Genomic DNA, 25,844 nt, shown 5'->3' with positions numbered 1-25,844 from the left:
GTGGGAGGGGATAGGATCCAGGGGACAGGTAGAAGGGGGGGAGGAAGAGATGAGGGAGTGGACTTCTTCACCCGTGGTGGGGCGGAAAGAGTGAAGGGAAATGTGGCTAGGGGGAGAGGACGGAAGAGAAGGGGGGGTGGACGAGAGAGTGGAGGAGGCGATGTCAAGTCGGATGGACTCGATTTTAGAGGAGAAGAAGGAGGCAAAGTCGGTGGCAGTCAGGGAGGAGGGGGGAGGGGGAGGAGAAGGGGCCAGGAGAGAGCTGAAGGTGGCGAAGAGGCGGCGGGGGTTAGAGGACTTGGAAGAGATGAGGGATTTAAAGAAAGATTGCTTGGCGAGCGAGAGGGCAGAGCTATAAGAGGAGAGGATGAACTTAAAGTGGAGGAAGTCAGCCAGGGAGCGGGATTTTCTCCAGAGGCGTTCAGCGGTACGGGTGCATTTTTGCAGCTTAAGCCACTAGGGGCACCCTTCACAGATTCAAAGCTGACCCATTACTCTTTGGTTCCCATGCTGAGCTGCACCTAGGTGCACTGGAGTATCAAAAGGCCTGGGGTGGCTTTCACTGCCTTGTTTTACCGAATAAGCTTTTTCAGGGAGTACCATCCCAGTAAATTAGCCCTTAGTCTCTTGGGTGCTTCCGATTAATCAATTTAAGTAGAAATTAGCTCTAGCATTTTAGTGTATGCACTTGTATAATAAAATATTGTCCTTTTTTAAAGCACAGTAATAAACATTGTGCTGTTGCAACACAGTGATAAAGTCTTTATCTCATTATTATTATTGTTTATTTATATAGTGCCACCATGCTATGCAGCGCACTGTACAGAGAATATATAATCATTCACATCAGTCCCTGCCCCCAATGGAACATAATCCAATTTCTTATTTTTATAGCAATTCAATACTTAATAATAGTCATAAGATATTGTATATCCGGATCAATGGGAATCAAATATTTATGGTTACCCACTATAGTTGTACATAACAAGGAAAAGGAACAAACAATATAAATCACTTCTGAAGGGATTAGAAACACTTAATCCAAACACTAAAGAGCCTATTTATTATTATACATACATTACACATATTGTATGTATTGTTATTCATTTTTGTAAATAAGCCTTGGAAATAATTTTCAGATTAAATAAATTTAATCTAGCGTGTTCCCCGTGATTCTTTGTGAATTTACGAAGCCCAGGGAGGCTCATGCTACATGTGTATATGATTTAAGTGTGAAACATTAATACATGGTTCTGGTGAACGTAAGGACACCATAATAAATCCTGTGTGGTGGCAGAAAAGGTGTACTCATTGCTAAGTGACTAAGGTGACTCCAGTCACGGCCAGCTGTTCAGATTGCTGCATCTGGGTCGGGCTTGGCGTTCGTGACAATACAATAGGACCTTCCCCTGACAAGCAACATATTAAAATGTACAGTAAACCGTTTATTTCCCCTTTCCGTCCAGCTACTTCCTCACCATCCCTCTCTTGCTCCTCCCTCTGACCCCATGCTCCCTTGGAGTAGTACAAGTTTGTGAGTCACATCTTTTCTAACTCTATATAAACAGAACTTTGCTGAATTAGTGGCTCTACCTTCATCCTCACATTCCAGTCTCATCTGCCGCAGTGACAACTACTGTATGTATGATGAATCGCATGACAAATAAACTGTGTTTACATTCTCTCTCTCTCTCTCTCTCTCTCTCTCTCTCTCTCTTTCTCTCATCATTAAATAGGAAATGTTAAGACTGTAAGTTTCAATGGGGCACAGACTGATGTGAGTGACAAATATTCTCTGTACAGCGCTGCTTAATTGGTGGCACTATATAAATAAATGGTGATGATGATGATGATATATACCCTTATATACAGTTATTTGTGGAGTGCTTACTTTCCTTCATGTCATACATATATGCATATCCATCAGTACCCAATCAGGACCATGAATACTATCGCCAGCGTTAGCCTTTACTGGGGGGGGCTCGGGCGATGCTTCCCTATGTAAAGCATGTAAAAACTGGTTGAACTGCATTAGCAGATATGCAGAGTACCAAAATACTGCATTGATGTATAGATGAGTTTTGTATTCACACTGATGTGTTATTAACTTTGTGGGGAGCTGTAATTGGACAATTATGTCTCAGAGGTGACTGATTTTTGGTTTATGAAGCACTAAAATGTATTTGTATGCCCTGTGATTAAGTGTTGCAAGTTTTTTTAATAGTATTGGATAATAGCCACTTTCCTTTCATGAATAGCTGTCTTGGATCTGCTTAGACACAAAAAAGTCTGCTATGCATGGAATTTCTATTTATTCCTTCCGCAATTATTTTTATGAATAGTAATGGGGTTTTTTACCTCTCATGACTGTAGGTTTCCTAACTGGAGGTCAAGCATATTTTTGGAAGTTCTTATTGATAATTGTCAAGCATTGCTTTGAAGAATTTTATGTAACTGCCCTAATCCAGCCAGTCTATCTTCATGTTTCCATTCATGCAGATTATGTATTCTTGATGATGCCTTTTATGTATATTAATCAGGGGCGCCGAGAGGGGGGGGGGGAGCGGTTACAAATTACTCGGGCCTGGTCCTGCCTGGGGGGCCCCGCTGGCAGGTAGTTAAAAAAAATTAAAATTACTTTTTTTTTCGTCCAGTGGGTGGCGTGAAAGCTGCAATAACAAGTAGGTGAGAATAATACCATTTTAATACATAATGGGGGAAATTCAATTGCCGTTAATGTGATGCACGGACATCATGCCGTGCACATTGCCGGCAATTAGAAATCTCCACTCATTTTTTCTTGCACTTTTATGGGGTGCGAGGAAAAATGAGCAAAGATTTCTGCCAAAATATGTGGCTAATAGAATTCCCCCCATAATGTCATCTGTAAAGAGGGGCAGCCACAGCCACAGCCCATGTTGGCCACGCCCCCATCACTATGTGGCCACACCTGATTTGACAGAGGCGCACATCTCTTCTCATTCTATCTATGTGTGTGGGGAGGGGGGGGCAGAAGGTTGCTGTACCGGGGCCCCAAATTTCTCTTGGCGGCCCTGACATTAATGGTGCCTGTATTATGCAGTATTTTTTCTTTGGTCTAAAATAAATGTAGAATTAGAAATAAGTAAGCTGATTTTAGATTAATTGGAGATATATAATAATTTATTTATTTTTAATGTTTAAGTCTATTCTTTGGGATTGCTATATCTTGGTTTTGCAACAGTCTGCCTAGATGCCACACTCTCCCTACTCCTGATTATCTGGCCTTCATTGAGGAAGGCAGCGTGTTATCCACTGGTACCTTCCTGCCAACACGAGTGTGCAGAAGGAAGTGGAGTAGAGGTGGGCACAGGCAAGACGTAGGGTTACACACCAGGTAGTATGAATGCCAGACCCCAGGTATGTAGCCTTTTGGGACATGGTTTTTCTTAAGATATTCCACCTTAAACTGAAAGTTAATTTGTGTCATTGTCCTTAAGAAAACATGTTGTGGATCAAAGTTTGCAGAACTTGCCAGATATTTTTTGGGGCAGAAAAACTTGCAAGCTAGTAGGCTGTGAAAACCACTGCCTAAGGGTATGTAAGTAAGTTGTTCTTTGAAATCTATGTTCCAAATTGTCAGAAACAATAGTGATATTAATGTAATATTTCTGAAATAATTAGAAATATATGGATTTGCAACACTTACAAATTGTTAAGGACAATTTGCACAACTGAAAAGCCCAGCAGTACCCAAAGAAATAGGAACACATTTAGAAATATGTAATCCCACCAAATCCTAATCATTTACATATACCAAACTAGAGAGAATCCTGTTTATGGACTGGGAAATTGCACATCTTATTATTATGATGCCTATTCCTAGTATTATGGAGCACCCAACTCTCCATTCTCCCATGTCCCATCATCACATTAATACTTGTCTTCTCTTCTATGTTGCTATGTAGTTCATGCATTGTCCTGTAAAAATAGGTGCATGATAAGCAAATAAGAATTTGTGACTTTATAACAGCATTTATGGCAGGGCCATCTTAACAACATTATGGGCCCCCGGGCAAAGCAGTGCACCAGGGCCCCTACATGTGTATATATATATATATATATATATATATATATAGATGTATAGAGATACCGATATAGATATAGATATATAGAGACAGAGATAGATAGATGTTACTTGCTCAGTGACCCTTGAAGGGTTTTTTTGCAGGTTTTTTCTTTTGCAGGATTATTTATTCTAATTAGGAGACCTGCCTATGGGCCCCCCTTGCCCGTGGGGCCCCCGGGCACATGCCCATCGTGACCAATGGAAAAGATGGCCCTGATTTATGGGTCTTCGTATATATTGAGCGACTAGTTTATAAACAATCACCACTCAACTCTGTTACCTAGAACAGGTGCACTAACAGAAAGTAAAAAGTAATTAGACATATTTATAATCAGTGATAGAAGCATGGAGCCCGCTCTGTAACAACACTGCTTCTCAGACCTGTCTGCACTGAAAAGGAAAATTATCTGTTATCAGTCTAGTACAGTGGTCAGGGAACAGGGGTAAATTACCCCAAATGGGGTAAAAATGAAATTCCTGGGGGTAATGTTGCCGATTCACATGCTGTCAGTTGGATTGTAGACCCCTTTAAAAGTGAAATTGCTGTTGTACAAGAAGAGCCTCAAGGGTTGGCAGAGGTACTTCTTGAGCGTTGATGCAATAATGAAGCACGTATTGCATTTGAAAACAAAGCAGAGCAGATCTGTCATATTTTTGGATGTCAACAGCTGCAAAGGCATTCATTGTACATGAGAAGGCAGTCAAAAAGTTGCTTCCTTTTGCAACAACCTACCTTTGCGAACAAGGATTTTCCACTCTAACGAATATGAAAACAAAGCACAGAAATCGATTGGACGCTGAAGACTGTATCCAATTTGCTCTGACATCAAAATGCCCCAATATTGATGCTCTCGTATCAAAAATGAAGCAACATCGTTTCTCCAAAACCTGAAGTTTTGAAGTTGAAACTTTCAAAGAAATTTTGAATAGATTCAATAAATTTTTTTAATTCCAATAATTAATTATATACGATTTCCTTCCTTTCAAATCAAGGGGGTAACGTCGGCGTATATAAATATATTTTGGGGTTAAAGGTAAAAAAGTTCCCTGACCCCTGGTCTAGTATATCTATAAAAACTGCACAAAAGTCAAAGTTATCATTGTTTAATTATGAAATAAATATTTTTACATGGTGGAGCTTCAATGATACTTTTATCTATGTTCTTGTTCATTATAAATTAATAATCTGCTTTCACAATGATGGAAAAAAATAGATATTTACTATGTTAATATTAATTAGCTGATACTGATAGTTATAAATATACTTTTAGTTTCTGTATATATGTCTACAGCTGCTCATATATGGTCATATATGGCCTTATTGGTGTACCACAAGATATGATTTTTATTTTATATGCATTGCTGCCAAATCTGGTTCACCAATTATGCTAAACAGTAGCATCTAAGTACAAAGAACTTCCTTGTTTTAGTCGGCAGATGATACCATATATGTCATCGGCCACCTGGACTTTCTATTCTGTCCATTTGATTTAAGTCTGTTTGGGTCAGATTTCTGCTGACCTGGTCAATTGAGCTAAATGATCAGACCCTATTGAAGCAATGCATTGTGGATGATGACTGCATGCACATCTCTGTGTGATTGGGGCCAGTGTGATCACTAGCCAACCACATTTTCAGGCAAGACCAATTAAAACAAGTGAAATCCAATTATGTTCTTATTATTGGACATAATGGCTGTTTTAGAGTTAAACACAGAGTGATGTTAAGAAATTTTATTAAGAAATGACTGATAGGGTTGCGATGTGTTCCCATGTTTGAACAGACTTGTTTAGTGAACTAAGTAAGCAATTTATTAACAGGTTTGAACTTTGGTCTGAAATAAATATAGTATTATTAAAAAGATGATTTTAGATTTATCTGAGATATATCATTTATACCTAACTTATTAAATGCTTTTCCAGATCAGTTAAGCAGAGAGACAAATATATGTTTTGGTACATGTTTATTGCAGTGCTAGTTACAAGATCCTATCTTACATTTAACATATTTGGGTACTAACAGAGAAAGATATAACCGCACTAGGTAATAGTGTAATACATCCCCTTATTAAAATATTATCATCCAATTATATTCGAAGTATCAGTATTATTCATTAATTGGAGCGTGCACCTAAACACATGTTAAGTTGCTGAAAGACCAAGAAAAAGAAGTGTACATCAAGGCACTCCAGGATGCATTGAAAATATAAAATTATTCAAATTGTATTGGTATACATTAAAAAATAATAGTAACAACCTGGTATACCAGAAAGTAGCGAAATAAGGTTAAAAACAAACATAGTGTGTATATTATGCTGACATTACAAGTTATATAACAATGCAGTGTAACACTGCAACTGTTTCATTGTCTCATTAATAAAATATAATAAAGCCTTTTATTTGTGCAAAATTATTGACTCCACTCTGAGTTTATTACAAATTTTGATGTCCTTATAAAGTGATCCAAGTCCTTATGAAATTATACTGGTATACCTGCAAATTGAGAGTCTTTAGCTTCTTAATTAATCAACAAAAATAGACTCAAATATCTTCCACTACTTTCCATTAAACCAGGTTGTTACTATTATTTTTTTAATGTATACCAATAAAATTTGAATAATTTTATATTTTCAATACATCCTGGAATGCCTTGATGTACACTTCTTTTCCTTGGTCTTTCAGCAATTTAAAATATTCGACAAGATATTGTAATTTCCATTGTATAATAGACTGGCTGCCCCACTTATATTTAGATCGACATACTTACAAGCCATGCAAGTAACATATTATTTGATTGTACTTTGCAATCACTTTCGTTTGTACACACACTCACTGTTTTATTTTTGTGATTTATAGGAAATATGACAGCTAGTGAAGATTACCGCTCTCTTGTCCAGGGTCTCTCTAGTCTGGATTTCTCTGGGGACAGTGTGCCTTGCAGACTGCTCCTAACTGGTGACAGTGCATTCCCGGTGCTTGTGAGTCCTGGAAAACATGTCCTCATTGCTGCCTCTAAGTATGGGAAGGGCCGGATAGTGGTCATGGCCCATGAATCATATTTGAACCTACCACAACTTCTGGCTTTCCTGAAGAATGCAATATCCTGGCTGAAACCATCATCAGAAGCAGTTATTGGTGTTGACACTAGCTTGAGTCTCCTGGAACAGACTCTCTCTACCTCTGGGCACAAGGTTGAGAAGATCTCTGGTCTGAAAAAAAATCTAGGAGTGCTCTGCACAACTGGTTATAGCGACAGTCAGGCACAGGAGATTGTCTCATTTTTGAGGGAGGGTGGAGGTCTTCTTATTGGAGCCCAAGCCTGGCACTGGTCTTATAGTCACAAACAAGATAATGTTTGGTGCAACTTTCCAGGAAACAATATAACATCTGTTGCTGGGGTGTATTTTACCAACAAATATGGAGAAAAAGGAAATTTTAACGTGAGTGCTAATATACCATGGAGCCCATTCTACAATGAGTAAGTAAACACAGTTTACAATGTATTTATGAATACTGTAAATACAGTTTTTAGTGTATCGACATGCTAGAACCCCATTAAATGTAAAACTTGCATGCTAGCTAATGGAACTATAAGAAGACAATAATATTTAAACAAAAAGTTACATATATAGATGGAGTAATACTTATTTAGACTAATAGAATGATCAAGCACCGATCGTGGCACCCGTGTATAACTGTATTACTCTTCCATGATAGTACAATATAGCAATATGGACCATTCTCCTTACTTTAGGAGAAGTGATGTCAAAATATGTTGTCCTGGGTAGAATCAAATGTTTTGACAGTGTACATGTATCTCCACTCTGCTTATAATTCTCATTCTGTCACAATGTTCAGTGATCCCCTCAGCATTCTATCGACTGTGTCTTGATGTTTTTGTACAGTGCTGATGTTTGTGATTATTTTCTCTTCTATAGTGTTGACTTCTCAGGAGACTTACAGGTTCTTCTGCAAGGCATTACCAATCTGGACATCAGTGGTCGTAGTGTTCCCTCCGATCTTCTGCTGCATGGTCCTTTGACATTTCCAGTTGGAATGACTGATGACTATCAATGCTTTTTTGGTGCTGCATACTATGGCAGAGGGCGTATTGTTGTGGAGACACATGAAGAGTACCTGTCCAAACCTGAGCTTAAGACCTTCACCATTAATACTATTTCATGGCTAGATATGGGTAGAAAGGGGAAGATTGGTGTTAATAAGGAATTGGGAGGACTCCTACAGATTTTGCAGAATGAAGGACTATCTTGCGTAGCATCTAACATGGTTCCGGGGCTCAGTGTTTATTGCTGCACATCTTACAGTGACATGGAGGCAGAAACAATCCAGCAGTTTGTGGCAGAGGGAGGAGGCCTGCTCATTGCTGGCCAGTCCTGGTATTGGGCCTATTCCAATTCAGAATTACATTCTCAATACCCAGGAAATAAAATTCTCAACAAGTTTGGGATTAGCATTCTGGGGAATACAATTGAACAAGGAATTTATAAAGTTTTTGATCCTCAGGCATCTACTATTACATACCACTTCTACAGAGCAATCTGGCAGCTTTTGCATGACTTAAGGAATAAAGCAGAGCTGAAACCCCCTCTGAGCTCTTGGTTATTAAAGATGAGACAGGACGTGTCAAGCTTTATGAAGCTGCCAGCCAGCCCTCTTACTTCTTCACTACAGCAAGAGCTAGTACACCTAGTACAGGAATACAGTATACACAATATTAATGAACAGTGTCCAGTGAAAAGCTGTTCCAAGGAGGCTTTCATGATGTCCCTGGCTCAAGAGGTCAGCTGCCTGGATGTCCTGGATGACCCAACATTGTGCAGTGTTGATTTGGATAAACCTCCTGTCACAATGCAGATTGATGCAACAAACCTTGGTATAGTATCTTTATAAAATATATGATAGAAAGATATATTACAATATATATGAATAATAGCATAAAACAACATTTCTTATTTACAACTTAGCTAGATCACATTGGGTCATCTGTGTCAGAAGACAGAACCAGGACACTACAGTTCAGAAGTACTCTTACAAATGCATATTATTATTTATTTAACCCGCCGATTACAGGAGGGGGCGGAGAAACGCATCAGGAGATGCTGACACACTGAACAGGAGGCTAATGCTTTTCTGTTTATTCTCAAATACTACTGTGGTTACTGATTGCTGATAACAGAGTACATTTACTATTATTGCCAGACATTTGGTTATTAGTACATTTCTCTTTGCTTGCCGGCGGGACAGTTTATTAGTTCCAACATTGGACTGATGCAGCTGAGGACCATTCGACATTTAAACTGTGTGGTGGACTTGCCCCTTCACAAGTGGAGGACTGACTATGCAGCTAAGTACTCTATATCAGTCCTAGGAAAGCTTTGGGAAGCTTTCCCAAGGACTTTGAAAGTCCTTGGGAAGCCATGAACGTTGTTTCATATTAATACAGAATCAGCCTGTTCCAAATAACTGTCTCAACTGACGTTATATTTGAGATAGATCACAGAAAGTGCATAATAGTTTCTTTTTGGATAAGTACATTATAAGCTGTGAAGATACCGGGTTTATCTGGCCCAGTGCTACCCAGTACCTTCTAGGATTCGTATGGTCACTTAGGCAAAATGCAGTTATAAAAATACAACAGTATATTTATTGTCATACAAACAACACTAGAATATTAGGTACACACAGTAAATAAATGCCAGGCAGATTTACCACATCATCTGTCCCTTACCCCAATAACTTAAGGAGATATAGTCACCTGCTGTCGAGACTTCATGACTCATGGATCCCTCTCAGCTGCATATATAGACTCGAGTTAGAAAACGACAATTCAAAACTCCATCTTGCACCTTCCTGAATCAAATCCCAGCATGAACACCCCTCCCCCTGGAGTTGTTCCTTATATATCACAGGTCTAATTTCCACAGTCTTTCCCCTCCCTGAGCAAACCCCTGCATCTATTCTACTTAACCATTGGTCAGTGCTGGACTGGGGGGGGGGGGGGGGGTGGTTGGACAGGGGAGTGAAGATGAGCTGTCCTTTCAGAGAACCTCCCCTGTTAGATGGCCTGTCTGGACTAGCCTGGTGAGAACAATGGACACTAATTAGTTTTCCTACTCAGGCACATGGCAACCTGATCTCTACCCATAATCCCCCTGGCTTCACTTTAAAGACAATGAATAGCAACCTTACTTCAAGTTATCAATATACAATAAACAATATACATATGTACACTGAAATACAATGTCCCCTTAGCCACATGTTATTGGACAATGCAGTTGTAGTCTGGTGAGCTGGGGAACAAACAGCATGGGCTATAAAAAGTACTATAATCCACATTATGTGAGAAATGAGACATGCTCACAGGGTTATCAAACTCATTTCGTCACATATACCTCCCCTACTTTTTTTAGCCCTTGTTCCCCAGTGGCTCCCTTGCTCCAAGTAAACCTTTCTCCCCCAAGTCCAAAATCTCTGGCCTGCTGGGGTTTCTCCTGGGTCTGATGGCAAGGTAGACAGCAGTACACAGTTCCTCAATCTCCCACCAGGGTCCCATGGCTGCAGGCATATCATCCCACCCAGCTGGAGTGGGGGTTTATGCTGCCCTGTGTCATAAGATGAGACAACAATAAAACTGGGCCACTCCGGTGCACACATCCATGGTAGGAGAGTTGTAGTCCACCATCCCTTGTGTGCCTTATCCACCCTTAATTGCCCAACTGCAAATAGTCCCTTGGCCTGTCCTCTGTTTCTGGAGACCATGCTCCCCTCCCCCACATATTCGAGTGAAAACTGCCAAGTGGCAGGCAAACGTTCTGGCTCCTTGTCCGTTGGTTTCTGGCAAAGATCCAATCCCTCCTCCCCCAAACACTCAAGGGACAACTGCCCAGTGGCACGCAAGCGTGGGGGCTCCATTAATTCTTTGCTTATGGGGAATCCTCTTTCCCCCTCCCAAACCACATGTGGGTGCCCCTGTAAGTATGTTCGTGTGCATCCGCCCTCCCCTGCTACCACATCCAACTGTTGCACTACTTCCCTCACCTCTGGCGCATCGGGGTAGTGTGAATCCTCATTGGACACAGACTTGTCCTCCTGGTAGCAAAACAAAGTGGATGGTCCAGTGCAGGCCTCTGGTATTGGGTCTTGGATTCCCAGATTTGGAGCTGGAGTGCGATGGTTCAAAGCTTGTGGGGCTGGTGAATCTTGCTGTTCTGGAGCCCTCTCAGACACCCCCTCTGTCAACATCTCCTCATCTGCCAATTTTAGTAGCTGTTTTCCATCCAAGTCACCAAATGGGAGGATTTCTCCTAATCCTTTTTGAGTAGTCAGAGGTACAACATCCTCACCAAGCAGTTCTTCTCCAGTCTCCCCCAAGATAGTAGCTTGGGCAACTGTGTATAATCCACTGGGATGGACCTCCCCCTGATTAACAGACTGAGCAGCCATTTTTTTAGAGTGTGACAAAAGATATTGCAATTGGCATTTTTCAGTATTCACTCGATAACACTGATCCTGCCACATTTCAGTGTCCGTAAGTCCTTGTCGCCATACCTCATCCTCTGCTTCTTCAAAACTCTGTTGCAGACATTGCATTTGTTCCCAGAGAGGTATGTGGGGACCGAAAGTGAGCATTCATTTCCTATAGACACTGAAGGCATTGATGGGATTCTCCTGATCTTTTAAAAGATGTTTGAGGATATCCCTGTGCGTGCAGTACAGGTAAGGTACACCCCGGGTCTGGCATTCCACTATCAGCTCCTCCATACTCATTGTCTCTAGTGGATCTGTAGAATCTGCTAATGGGACAGATTCTATTAGTACATTTGCAGGGGATTCATCAGGCATGTCACTGTGCTGTAATAGTCTATTTCCATCTGGTTTGTACTGCTGAATATTGTTGTATCTGGATTCTCCCTTGGCCAGATTCTGCATAGTACATATAACTTCATGTGTAAAATCATCCCATTCTGGTTCATCCTGAAAATTACAGGCACGTGCCTCCTCTTTCAACATTAGGAACACATCCAACAGGTTCTCCAATTTCTCCTGTAGACTGGCTCCTTCCCACATAATAATCTTTGGGCACTCCTCATCCCAATAATCCAAAATGTGCTGCATTGTGGTGGGGTGGTGCAACACATCCATATCCCCATCCTGCAGACACTCCCACAGTCCTTCATCCCAGTACACCTTTCTCCTGGGTGTACTAGACTGCTTCATCCCTTCCTTTGGGAACTTTTTCAACACTGGGCTGTGATCTGCTCTCTTGTTCCTAGAGCTCACACCCATTTTACTTCCAGGGATCACCTCACTGTGATTTCCTCTCTTTGAGACACGGTTCCATCTTCCGCTCTCCTCTGGCGGGGTGCGCTTCCCCTTATCAAATCGTCACTTAGGCGGCATCTTCCCTCGCCTAAAGCCCACAACGCTTTTCGTGACACTTTCTACCTTAAAGTCTTTAGGAGTAAGTTCAGGATAATGTGGTAACTGGTTTCTAGTGCTAACTGCTTTGCAGAGCCCTGGAATGTATCACGATACAGTTCCCCTGCAGCTCTACCCAGAGAGAACCTGGGACTGAGTGATCCCACCACTGCCACCAAAAATGTGAAGATACCGGGTTTATCTGGCCCAGTGCTACCCAGTACCTTCTAGGATTCGTATGGTCACTCAGGCAAAATGCAGTTATAAAAATACAACAGTATATTTATTGTCATACAAACAACACTAGAATATTATGTACACACAGTAAATAAATGACAGGCAGATTTACCACATCATCTGTCCCTTACCCCAATAACTTAAGGAGATATAGTCACCTGCTGTCCAGACTTCATGACTCATGGATCCCTCTCAGCTGCATATATAGACTCGAGTTAGAAAACGACAATTCAAAACTCCATCTTGCACCTTCCTGAATCAAATCCCAGCATGAACACCCCTCCCCCTGGAGTTGTTCCTTATATATCACAGGTCTAATTTCCACAGTCTTTCCCCTCCCTGGGCAAACCCCTGCATCTATTCTACTTAACCATTGGTCAGTGCTGGACTGGGGGGGGGGGGGGGGGGATGGACAGGGGAGTGAAGATGAGCTGTCCTTTCAGAGAACCTCCCCTGTTAGATGGCCTGTCTGGACTAGCCTGGTGAGAACAATGGACACTAATTAGTTTTCCTACTCAGGCACATGGCAACCTGATCTCTACCCATAATCCCCCTGGCTTCACTTTAAAGACAATGAATAGCAACCTTACTTCAAGTTATCAATATACAATAAACAATATACATATGTACACTGAACTACAATGTCCCCTTAGCCACATGTTATTGGACAATGCAGCTGTAGTCTGGTGAGCTGGGGAACAAACAGCATGGGCTATAAAAAGTACTATAATCCACATTATGTGAGAAATGAGACATGCTCACAGGGTTATCAAACTCATTTCGTCACATAAGCCATTTGAGAATACAATCTCATGTTCTGTGAAACATATTATATGTGCCATCTTCTATAAGTCATTGGATATTTATCTGTATCACAGGGGCATATGTAAAACGTCAGCCTTGGTCAGTGTCATATATGTTTTTATATATCTATTTTTATAAAATGTGTTACATTTTCTGTATCAGTGCTCTCCTATTTTTCATTTGTATTATTATTTATAAATAAGGCGCTACAGATTCTGTAGCGCCGGACAATTGTACAAATACAGATAAGACATAACTAATTAAAGAAAATACATGAAAACAATTACACCTAAAAGGATAAATGGGTGTGAGTAAAAAAAACCTGTAGGGAATCACACAGAATGCAACAAAATCATTACAAGGACATATAAGGAAGATGGACAGTAGAAGTCATGAGGCAATAGGGGGAGAGGACCTGCCTTTGAGAGCTTACATGTCTTCACTTCTACCATTACACTACTTATAGAATTATTTTATGGTACAGAGAAAATTACATTGTCAGTCATTTTCGATCGTGTTGTTTGTTCAGAGTGATTATGCTTTAATACATGTGATGATGTTGGTATTCTGCTGCAGGTGATGATGCCTGGAGAAGTACTGGACTCTACTTCCCTCCAAGAAAAACTGCAACAATTGTGTTTCCAGCCTCAGCTGTGGGGAAAGGTCTCCAGGTGATCTTCAGAAACACCCCTCTGTTATTGTGTACGATAATGTGTTGCAACCCAGGAGGGTTATTTTTTCTGTTTTCTGTGTTTTTATGAGGATGGTGTGGATGTCTCAATAATTATCTATACCTCTTAGCTGTCAATCTTTTGGAAAATCAATCCGTCTTGTGACCTGTGACCCATATTCCTCTGTCTCTCAACATTGTAACTTCTCTATTAGAAATACTGTCAATGTGTATTTCTGTAAACGTGCGTGTTTTGTGCTATATTTGTCCTCTGAATAGAAATTCTGTCAATTTGTGCACAAAGGCCTGCTGAGACACAAGCATGTTTGCAATATGTTGAAAAGTTTGTAGGTTTGTACAAAAAGTTTAATGTCTGTCTTTATTTTAAATGTTGGGATGTCTAACCAAACACTTTTTTATTATTAAACCCCCCTCCACCAAACAGGAAAACATGTGGGGTTTTGTTTTCACTCCCAAACAAAAGCTGGAAATGTATCTAACTAGATTGGAAATATCCGGTTTTACCCCTTACACTGTGTAAAAACCTATGCTACTCAGCATCGGGCCATTCTCTGGGAGGGCCCCGATACTGCCCCCAAATAGTAATAATAAAGTATTCTAGAAATAATAAATGACTAGCGCCCCCTTTATCATCATCAGCAGCTATTTATATAGTGCCACTAACTCACATCAGTCCCTGCCTCATTGGAGCTTACAGTCTAAATGCCATAATACACAAACAGACACAGAGAGAGAGAGAGATTAAGCTCAATTTAATAACAGTCAATTAACCTACTAGTATGTTTTTGGAATGTGGGAGGAAACCGGGGCACCCTAAGGAAACCCACAGGGAGAACATACCAACTCCACACAGATAAGGCCATGGTTGGTAATCAAAGTCATGATCACAGTGCTGTGAGGATGAAGTTCTAATCATATAGTAATAATACATGATTAGTGCCCCCTTATAGAAATAATAAGTGATTAGTGATTTCCGACTTACCTAACTAGAGCACTCATTCTTTCTGGGCTGTACTCGAACAGTGGGATATCAGTCATCTTGGATCTAGAGAGATTTTATATTCTCTTTTCTCTGATGTGCTCTGCACAATTACTTCAGCACTGGCACAAGAAGATAGAATATGAAATCTCCCTATGCCCTATGGTCCAGGGGAGATGCACAGCAGTACTGCAGGACCATAATCTTTAGTACTCCATGTAAAGTGATAAAACACTTGTTCCACTGTGTTTCCACACAAATTTGCTTGCCTCTCCCATAATAATATAATATAGCAGTATTATATAAAGCAGATGTGTTGTACACCACTGCTCTATATAGTAATGTACACTGAGCTGCTAAGCTCCGTTTTTGGAGCAGAACAATGCCATATGTAATATTTAGTTATTACATACAAGAACATACTCCAACAGATGAGGAGCACGAGTGCTGACCACAATGTATGGTAATGAGTAATATAATTTTACTCACATTATCTGCTTGGTGTATCACAGGTCCAGATTGGCTGTCAGTCAGATGACCTGAGTGCAGCAAAGGATTTGTATCGTGCCCCAGTGGTTGTTCGTAAAAAGAATGTTCTTGGCGAGAAGGTTGTGATATCCTGTGTCTGGGGAGGACTTCTATATGTTATTGTCAAAGGGAAAAGCCAACTAGGTATTGTTCCAGTTACAGTCTATGGAGGGGAGCCAGCTCCAACCTTCATAAATGGTAAGTATATGACTCAGTATTCAGTGTTTATTAGTCTTTTATATGCTTCCAAGATAATTTTTTTTAACTTATGTTATGTAATATTGCTTCCTGATATTAAAGTATGACTAGTTTCTGGAACAGTCACACGTGAGGGTCGTTGCAGTGCAAATATGTGAATCTTGCACTATTGGGCCTACTTTTAGTATGAGTGTTCACGCATGCTTATACATACTTGCAAAATGCATTAATTGAGGGTTAGGGCAGAATGTGGAACGACACTGAAGCAGAATCATTGAAATTGTTTACAAGAGACGCTACTTTTCTAAGACATCTTTTAATTGGATAGACTATAGATCTTTCAATCAGAAGGACCATAGAAAAACTGTTAAGTCAATGTACAAAGTATAAAAATTCCAGCACAAATGCAGCTTTGGACCTACCAAGTTCTTCTAATCTTCCTAGATTCTGCTGGGGTGTATTATTGTTATTATTATTATTATTATTATTATTATTATTATTAACCTTTATTTATAGAGCACCACGACAAGAGAGTACATGGTATAACAATACAAAATACAGTAAACAAATAACATCAGACACATGTTGGTGGGGCGAATCTCACTTTTATTCTGGTTTCCACAGGGGTGTGGCTTCCTCAGGGCAGTTCCTGCTTATCTGACGGGCTGTTATATAGACACCCCCCCTACATCCTACAATGATAGAAGTCACCCTATGGTGAGCAGCTCTGGGCAGTCTAGCTAAAACTTAAGTATAACAACGAACACCCAGTTTACCAGACAATGTAGTATAATCACATCATGTATAGCCTTTAATTTCCCATATTTAAACTAATGATGCACCCAAACAAACAGAACAAAATTGAATAAAATTGAATAGTTACCTATCACTGTTAAACCTTACTTGGGATTTTTTGGCCTACCCATCTTTAGATAACATGGATGTCCTGATTTTTCATACTAAAACTTAAAGGAGTCCTAGGTCTGTGTTGTACACTGTTCTTCATAATGAACACTGATTTCTATAGTAATCATTAGAATAGGCTTATTTTTCATCAGAATGGGCTCTGCATTAAAATTGCTAGAATAAGGGTAAGTGCAGGTGGGGGTCCTGTTTGTCAAGTTGTACTTGGTCCCAAGATTTCTCAAGGCGGGCATCATTTTCCTGGCTATATGTTCCTGCACTACCTGCGGCTTCATGTTTTATATGGTAATGGAAGTCTAAGAAGGTTTTGGAGGTCACAAAATTGTCTTCTCTCAATGACATATCACTATAATTTTCACTGTTTACAATGGCTACAATCTTGCATTGTAAAATAATGTAAACTACGGTATATTTGATTTCTCCTCAGGCCAGACCAACCCTTCATCTTGGTTGAAAACAATTCGTAATTTTCCAGCACCTTGGGCTGAGCTAATAACAGAAAACATTATCTTGACTGTCCCCTCTGATAAAATACGCTCATTAGAGAATCCAGAAGCTCTGTTATCACAATGGGACAAGATTATGAGGGCAATAGCTGAACTTGCAATGATTCCAAAGAAATTTCTGCGTCCTGAAAGAATTGTGACAGATGTGCAGATCTTAGCTGGTAAGGGGGACAAGTGTATTTGTAAAAACATTCAAATTAAATGTTGTGGCATTATTCACAACTACAATAGTTATCAGTCACATAATTGTTTAGTTTGTATGGTTTGCCTCTATTTCTACAGGTTGGATGCATGCTGGATACCCAGTCATGTGTCATTTCAAATCAGCAAATGAAATAATAGACCTTCAGAGTATGAAGAAAGTTGGAATTTGGGGGCCTATACATGAACTTGGACACAATCAACAACAGCATGTTTGGGAGATTTCGTCTAACACTAAAGAAGCCACATGCAACCTATGGTCTGTATATGTACATGAAACAGTGTTTGGAATCCCTAGGGATCAAGCTCACCCATCCTTGATGCCCAAAGAGAGGGATGCCTGTATTAGAATGTATTTGAAGAATGGAGCTAATTTGGCAGAATGGAACGTATGGACTGCTCTTGAGACTTATCTTCAGGTATGACAGAGAGTAATCCTCACAGTAATGCCCATGCAAGATTGCAATTTCCAATTCATGACCAACGACATGATATCAGCAACAGTGTTACTCCTACTCTAGAATGAGGTTGACTATATCACCAGACTGAGTTTTCAGCTAGGCTAAATTCCTGAGTATATCATCTACTAAGCTTAAGATTGATTTGGGTCACATCTCAAAAGCCGTGTTTTAGAAATGGTTCATTATAAAGGAACTTCACTCACAAGCCAAAAATCTGAGAAAAAAACAATATATGTACATAAAGCATGTGCAAGTAGATTAATTTATCTTGCATAACTTTAATTACTTGTTTCAGGCCTTTTTGAATTACTCTGTTTTTCCAGCTTGTAGTATCAATGCATTTTCTAAAATATGCACCTTATAAGTATTCCCTTAACTCCTGCTACTTTGCTAGGCACTTGAAATGTCCCTAGACTGGAGGGATTTAATCACTTAGCAGTTGAGAAAGGGGACAAGGTAGATATGATCTAGGCAGTAAACTGAAGAGCAAATGCACACGTAATAGAATTATCTCTATCAAATCAGCCTCTCTAAGGCTAGGTGCACACTGGAGATTACCCCCCTCTCCCCTGACCAATCTGTTATCTACAACTATTAAAGTAATTTTATCATTTTCAAATAACCAGTGCATAAATGATTGTGTTTTGTTTCCAAGGCACAAAGTAATTTATTTTAGCAGATGCAAAATTTAACAATTCAATACATGATTATAATACAGTACAGCCAATACCAAAAGATAAATACATACCGCTGCGTACGCTTGAGCTAGCTGCGCTCCCACTGGTACCAGAGGACAGTATTTCACTCCAGAATACTGTGGTCAGAGAATGACTGAAGCCAGTGGGAGTACCGCCATATTATTGTCATGAACTTACCTGTTCCCCGCTCCGCTGCGCTGTCAGCGTCGTCTGGCAGCTGTGTCCGCTCCGGCAGTTCAGCGCTGTCCTCCGATGGCGCCCCCGCACTTCCGGGTTCTCCCAGCGTCAGGTCATGTGACTCCTAGGCGGGGAATTCAAATCTCTATATCTACTCTGCTCTGACACGCTACCTGTGTCAGAGCAATGTGTTTCCTGTTCCTGGCTTCCTTTCCCTGTGTACCTGATTCCTGTGATCCTGCTCCCCGTGTACTCCTATATTTCCTCAGACTCCTGTGTACCAACCTGGCTGTGACCTGACTACTCTTTGGCTTAATCCCTGGCACCGCGAATTGGACTGACCATCCCGTGTACCGACTCAGCTGTGTTCTTGACTACTCTCTGGATTTCCCTCTGGCACTGTATATCTGATTACCTCCTGTGTACCGACCTGGCTGTGTTTCTACTCCTCTGGATTCATCTCCTACGGCATACAACTGATACCGTGCATCTAGCCGGCTTCCGCTTCAGACCTCCAGAACCTGGAATTCACGGCTAACCTGGGGGCCGCGACCTGCGGTTCTTCGGCAGCAAAACCCATCCTACCTTGCGGTGGTTCTAGGTAAAGACCGGAAGGCCGTTAGACTCTGCGCCCTAGGTAAGCCTGTGTAAATACTGACTAAGGCATCTGAACCGTAACAGTTTGCTCTGACCCCCCATCTAACTCATGGAAGCATCAGGAAATCCCTCCGCTGGGGAATTACTGGATCACTTAGCTGTTCGGGTTGAAGACCAAGGGAAAAATCAAGAACAATTATTACAGATTCTGCAGACTCTGTCTAACAGGTTGGACACGCTCCAAGGTACGTTCTCTGCTCAAGCAGCTCAGGTGGTAGCCCCTACTCCTCCGCCTGTTCCAGCCCCACAATCTGCTCCCTCTCAGTGTAGCCCTGCCGCTATTGTTCCAGCCATGTCTCAACTCCGCATACCTAACCCACCTAAGTTCAATGGGGATCCTAAGGAATGCCGAGGATTCTTGAACCAGTGTGCTATTCAATTCGAACTACAGCCCGGTAACTTTCCTACGGAGAAGACTAAAGTTGCTTATATAATCTCCTTGTTGTCTGGTCAAGCACTTACCTGGGCTTCTCCTCTTTGGGAACATGATGATCCTATCCTTCATAATTGTGCCACCTTTCTGGAAACCTTCAGACGCATCTTTGATGAACCTGGACGCGTCTCCAGTGCTGCTTCAGGTCTCCTCCGTCTGTGCCAAGGTACCCTTACTCTAGGTCAGTACGCTCTCCAATTTCGCACTATGGCGGCTGAGCTACGTTGGAACAATGAAGCTCTTGTGGCCACGTTTTGGCAAGGCTTGTCCGATCGTATTAAGGACGAGTTAGCGGCCCGAGAGTTACCCACTACTCTGGATGAATTGATCTCTCTCTGTAACCAGATTGATATCCGGTTCCGTGAACGCACCCAAGAGAGAGAAAATTCCCGTCGATCCACATTCCGTTTGGCTTCCCGGTTCCAGAGTCCGATTACACCGGAGGAAGAGCCTATGCAGTTGGGAGGGGCACGTTTATCCCAGGAGGAGAGAGAGAGGCGATTCAAGAATCGTTTGTGCCTCTATTGCGGGGAACCCGGTCATGTTTTGAGCCAGTGTGGGAAGCGTCCGGGAAACGACCGGACCTAACTGATGTTGGAGAGGCTAAGTTAGGTATGTCTATTCCCTCTCCTATGGATTCTAGCTTTTCTATCCAAGTCCTTCTGCAATATATTGATAAACAACTGTCTTTTCCAGCACTTATTGACTCCGGAGCAGCGGGGAACTTTTTACGAGCTGACATCGTAGAGAGGTTGTCGTTACCCATGCAACCATGGGATCCACCTATCGCTATTACAGCTATAGACGGCAGCCGTATTATTGGAGGTTCCATTAAAAACAGAACTGTCAACCTTTCTCTACGCATTGGAGCCTTACACACTGAGGAAATCTCCTTTTTAGTCATCCTGGAGGCTATCAACCCTTTGATTCTAGGCCTACCTTGGCTCAGACTTCACTCCCCCACTTTAGATTGGCAGAAACCTGAAGTTCTTGCAAGTGGTCCAGGTTGTCATTCCCGATGTCTTCCCAAGATTCATAGACCCGCTATTGCCTGTCCTTCCACATCCTCCGGTATTCCTCTTCAATATCATTCTTTTTCTGATGTCTTTTGTGAAAAGGAGGCTTCCAAGTTACCTCCACACAGACCTTGGGATTGTGCCATAGAATTGTTGCCGGACAAGATAGCACCCAGAGGACGTGTGTTTCCATTGTCTCTACCCGAATCAGATGCTATGTCCATATATATTAAGAAGAATTTGAATAAGGGTTGTATCCGGAAATCCTCGTCACCAGCAGGGGCCGGGTTCTTTTTCGTAAAAAAAAAGGAGGGCGGATTGCGTCCTTGTATAGATTATCGTGGCGTCAACACCATGACTAAGAAGAACAGGTACCCCTTGCCATTGATCTCTGAACTCTTTGATAGGATCAAAGGAGCGTCAATATTTTCTAAACTTGATTTGAAAGGGGCCTACAACCTAATCTGTATCAAACAGGGGGATGAATGGAAAACGGCGTTTAATATGCACAATGGGCATTTCGAGTACCTAGTTATGCCATTTGGACTTTGCAACGCCCCTGCCATCTTCCAAAATTTCTTTAACGAGATTTTTCAGGACTTCTTGTATCGATTTGTTGTGATTTATCTAGATGATATCCTGATTTTTTCTCCTGATATGGTTACTCATCACCATCATGTTTCCTTGGTCCTTCAACGCCTTCGGTCACTTCATCTGTACTGTAATTTGGACAAGTGTGTCTTTGAAAAAAACGCATCTCCCTTTTCTTGGTCATGTGGTTTCTGGCTCCGGATTACGTATGGATCCCGAGAAATTAAAGGCAATTTCTGATTGGCCCCAACCGGTAGGACTCAAGGCCATCCAGCGTTTCGTTGGGTTCTCTAATTATTACCGCCACTTAATCAAAGGGTTTTCTTCCGTGATAGCACCCATTACCTCCTTGACTAAGAAGTCGCCAACGCTAAAACCTGGCCACCGGAGGCCGTGAAAGCCTTCAAGTATCTTAAGGAAGCCTTCATCTCGGCTCCTATTCTTCAGCAACCAGATCCTTCCTTCCCTTTTTTCCTTGAGGTAGATGCATCCTCTACTGGAGTGGGCGCTATCTTGTCTCAGAAGAATTCTACTGGAAAATTTTCTCCCTGTGGCTTCTTTTCTGATAAATTTTGGGCTACCGAAAAGAACCATGGCATTGGAGATAGAGAACTCCTCGCTATCAAATTGGCCTTGGAAGCTTGGAGACATCATTTAGAAGGAGCCAGATTTCCTGTTACAATTTTTACAGATCACAAGAACTTGCTGTATTTATAAACTGCATCTTGCCTCAATCCTCATCAGGCCAGATGGTCCCTATTTTTCTCCCGCTTCGATATGATCATTACCTTTAGACCAGGGTCCAAGAACAAGAAGGCTGACGCTCTCTCTCGTTCCTTTGACTCTATGGATACAGAAGAAGTGGGTTCTAGACCCATCCTAGATCCAGAATGTATTTTGGCTACTACCCCTACTCGTGTTATTGTTCCTCACGGGAAGACTTTGGTTGCTCCACATCTCCAATCAAAACTCCTTAAATGGGCCCATGCCTCCCGTTTTTCTGGTCATGCCGGTATAAAGAAAACCTTGGAATTTATCTCCCGTGGTTATTGGTGGCCATCTATCCACTCGGACGTTCGACAGTTTGTGACGTCATGTTCCACTTGTGCTCAGAACAAAGTTCCTCGTCAAGCTCCATACGGTCTGCTGCAACCTCTACCCATTCCAGATCGACCTTGGAGTCACCTTTCTATGGATTTTATCACAGATTTACCCTCCTCCAGAGGTTTCTCAGTAGTATGGGTGGTCACTGATCGTCTCTCCCGGGCCGCTCATTTTGTGGCATTAAAAGGTCTCCCTTCTGCTCCTGTTTTGGCTCAACTCTTCATCAAAGAGATTTTCCGCCTACATGGCTGTCCAGATGTTATCGTTTCTGATCGGGGAACTCAGTTAGTGGCGAGATTTTGGAGGGCTTTTTCTCGTGTCTGTGGAATTAAGTTCAATTTCTCTTCTGCATATCATCCTCAAAGTAATGGTCTCACTGAAAGGACGAATCAAGAACTGGAGAAATTTCTCAGATGTTTCATTTCAGCTAAACATGATGATTGGGTCGATTTATTACCTTGGGCAGAATTCGCTCACAATAATAATTTGCATGATTCCACCTCCACTTCTCCCTTTTTTGCTCTTCAAGGATTTTATCCTAAAGTTCCGCCCTTCAAGGATCTACCCGCTTCTGGAGTTCCTGCAGTTTATTCCCTTCTATTGGACTTCTCGGCTAGGTGGGATCTAATTAAATGCAAATTGCTTCACACCTCTGCCATCAGTAAAAAAGCATTTGACAAGAGAAGAAGACCATCTCCATTACTTGCCCCTGGTGACAAAGTATGGTTGTCTACGAAGAATCTTTGCTTGCTGGTTCCCTCTAGGAAATTCGCTCCCCGATTTATTGGTCCCTTCAAGATCTTAGAGGTCATCAATCCAGTGGCCTTTAGATTAAAGTTACCTCCTACCTTAAGGATTCCCAATGTGTTTCACATTTCCCTTCTCAAGCCACTTGTTATTAACAAGTTTTTCTCTTCTAAAAAACCTCCTGCTGTTATTTCTGCGCTAGATCAGGAATTTGAGGTTAAGGAGATTCTAAACTCTCGGATTTCCAGAGGTTCCTTACAGTTCCTGGTTGATTGGGAAGGCTACGGTCCTGAAGAGCATTCTTGGATTCCTGCACGAGATCTTCATGCTCCAAGTTTGTTGAAGAGATTCCATGCAAAGTTCCCTCAAAAACCTTATAGGTTGTCCGGAGGCCGCCCCTGAAGGGGGGGGGTACTGTCATGAACTTACCTGTTCCCCGCTCCGCTGCGCTGTCAGCGTCGTCTGGCAGCTGTGTCCGCGCAGTTCAGCGCTGTCCTCCGATGGCGCCCGCACTTCCGGGTTCTCCCAGCGTCAGGTCATGTGACTCCTGGGCGGGGAATTCAAATCTCTATATCTACTCTGCTCTGACATGCTACCTGTGTCAGAGCAATGTGTTTCCTGTTCCTGGCTTCCTTTCCCTGTGTATATTTCCTCAGACTCCTGTGTACCAACCTGGCTGTGACCTGACTACTCTTTGGCTTAATCCCTGGCACCGCGAATTGGACTGACCATCCCGTGAACCGACTCAGCTGTGTTCTCGACTACTCTCTGGATTTCCCTCTGGCACTGTATATCTGATTACCTCCTGTGTACCGACCTGGCTGTGTTTCTACTCCTCTGGATTCATCTCCTACGGCATACAACTGATACCATGCATCTAGCCGGCTTCCGCGTCAGACCTCCAGACCCTGGAATTCACGGCTAACCTGGGGGCCGCGACCTGCGGTTCTTCGGCAGCCAAACCCATCCTACCTTGCGGTGGTTCTTGGTGAAGACCGGAAGGCCGTTAGACTCTGCGCCCTGGGTAAGCCTGTGTAAATACTGACTAAGGCATCTGAACCGTAACAATTATATACACCCAGGGCTAGATTTACTAAGCTGCGGGTTTGAAAAAGTGTGGATGTTGCCTATAGCAACCAATCAGATTCTAGCTATCATTTTGTAGAAGGTTCTAAATAAATGAAAGCTAGAATCTGATTGGTTGCTATAGGCAACATCCCCACTTTTTCAAACCCGCAGCTTAGTAAATATAGCCCTCAGTGTTACAGATAGAACAATGCAGATGACGTGGCTTGCTTCTATAGGTCCAGGCTTCAGGAGGGTCCAGTGTAAACAGGTCAACGATTGTACTTGCGACTGAAGGTCCGACCAGTTGGGCGATTCATGCATACACGTTAGACATGATTTACCTTCAGATCTGTGCTCTTAATCTGGTACTATAGTCGTCTAGAGAATGACTGTACAATATGCATTCATTCATTCCTGTCACACTGATTAACTGCCTTATTAAAGCAATCCACATGTCTGAAACAAAATATTCAATCTCACAACGAATGAGTAAATTGTTCCATCTACAGCACTCTACACATTTAGTCACCAGGACATGTTCATTGCCTGCATCGGCTGAAAAGACCATGACTCTGTAAACCCTATGGAGATCGTGATCGTTAGTGCATACACACTACATGATTGGAAGGTGATCGGAACGAGATTATTAAACAGTACGATCAACCACATGAAATGACAATCGGCACTTTGGAACCACTGTGATTCATCGTGTAAATATACACACTAACGTAAAATATGGCCGAGGGTTTATCGGGTGATTGGCCCGATAATTCAATGAAAAACCTCCAGTGTGTACCTAGCCTAAGACACCCCAAAAATCCCATAGAGATTTCAAACATATTATGTCTCTCTCCCTTTATAGTAATAATCATTAACTACTGATCAACTCACAAGGAAAATATTAGGTTCCTTACACACATGTGACTTGCCCCAATTGTTAGAAGCACAATCTTCTGCCTTAAATAAGTAAATCACAGAGGAAGAAATCCTGCAGACATTTAAGTCCCTCAAAAACTCTTACAGCATCTTATTTTAAAAAAAATTGTGAAGCCTTGATGTCTATGCTCTTATGCTTATTTAATGCAATTTTACAAGGCAAGTAATTTGAAAGAGACCCACTAGAGCAGATATCATTGTTATTCTTAAAGAAGGTTGTGATCCTAGCATGTATGCCAATTATAGGCCCATATCACTTTTAAACATGGATTGAAAACTACTTGCTAAATTGTTTGGGAACAGACTTGCTTCTATTATACTAGCACTGGCTCACCCAGAGCC

At 41.7% G+C, this 25,844-nt stretch overlaps 1 protein-coding gene across 2 annotated transcripts in view; it reads left to right on the top strand.

Moving 5' to 3' along the window:
* Positions 1-25,844, top strand: part of LOC142152134 (TRPM8 channel-associated factor homolog) — a 55,255-nt gene that overhangs the window by 20,119 nt on the left and 9,292 nt on the right. The window contains exons 1-7 of one of the 2 annotated variants that reach the window (XM_075208444.1): positions 1,502-1,638; positions 6,964-7,585; positions 8,046-9,001; positions 14,164-14,258; positions 15,770-15,983; positions 17,335-17,574; positions 17,696-18,033. In XM_075208444.1, the coding sequence (XP_075064545.1) occupies positions 6,969-7,585; positions 8,046-9,001; positions 14,164-14,258; positions 15,770-15,983; positions 17,335-17,574; positions 17,696-18,033 (2,460 nt within the window). In that variant the 5' untranslated portion in view covers positions 1,502-1,638; positions 6,964-6,968. Of the gene's footprint in view, positions 1-1,501; positions 1,639-6,963; positions 7,586-8,045; positions 9,002-14,163; positions 14,259-15,769; positions 15,984-17,334; positions 17,575-17,695; positions 18,034-25,844 lie in introns of those variants that run through there. The other variant, XM_075208445.1, reaches the window with a different exon arrangement.

This window comes from Mixophyes fleayi, chromosome 4, assembly GCF_038048845.1.
Source record: "Mixophyes fleayi isolate aMixFle1 chromosome 4, aMixFle1.hap1, whole genome shotgun sequence".
NCBI lineage: Eukaryota > Metazoa > Chordata > Amphibia > Anura > Limnodynastidae > Mixophyes > Mixophyes fleayi.
This window is presented reverse-complemented; position numbering and strand designations above follow the sequence as displayed.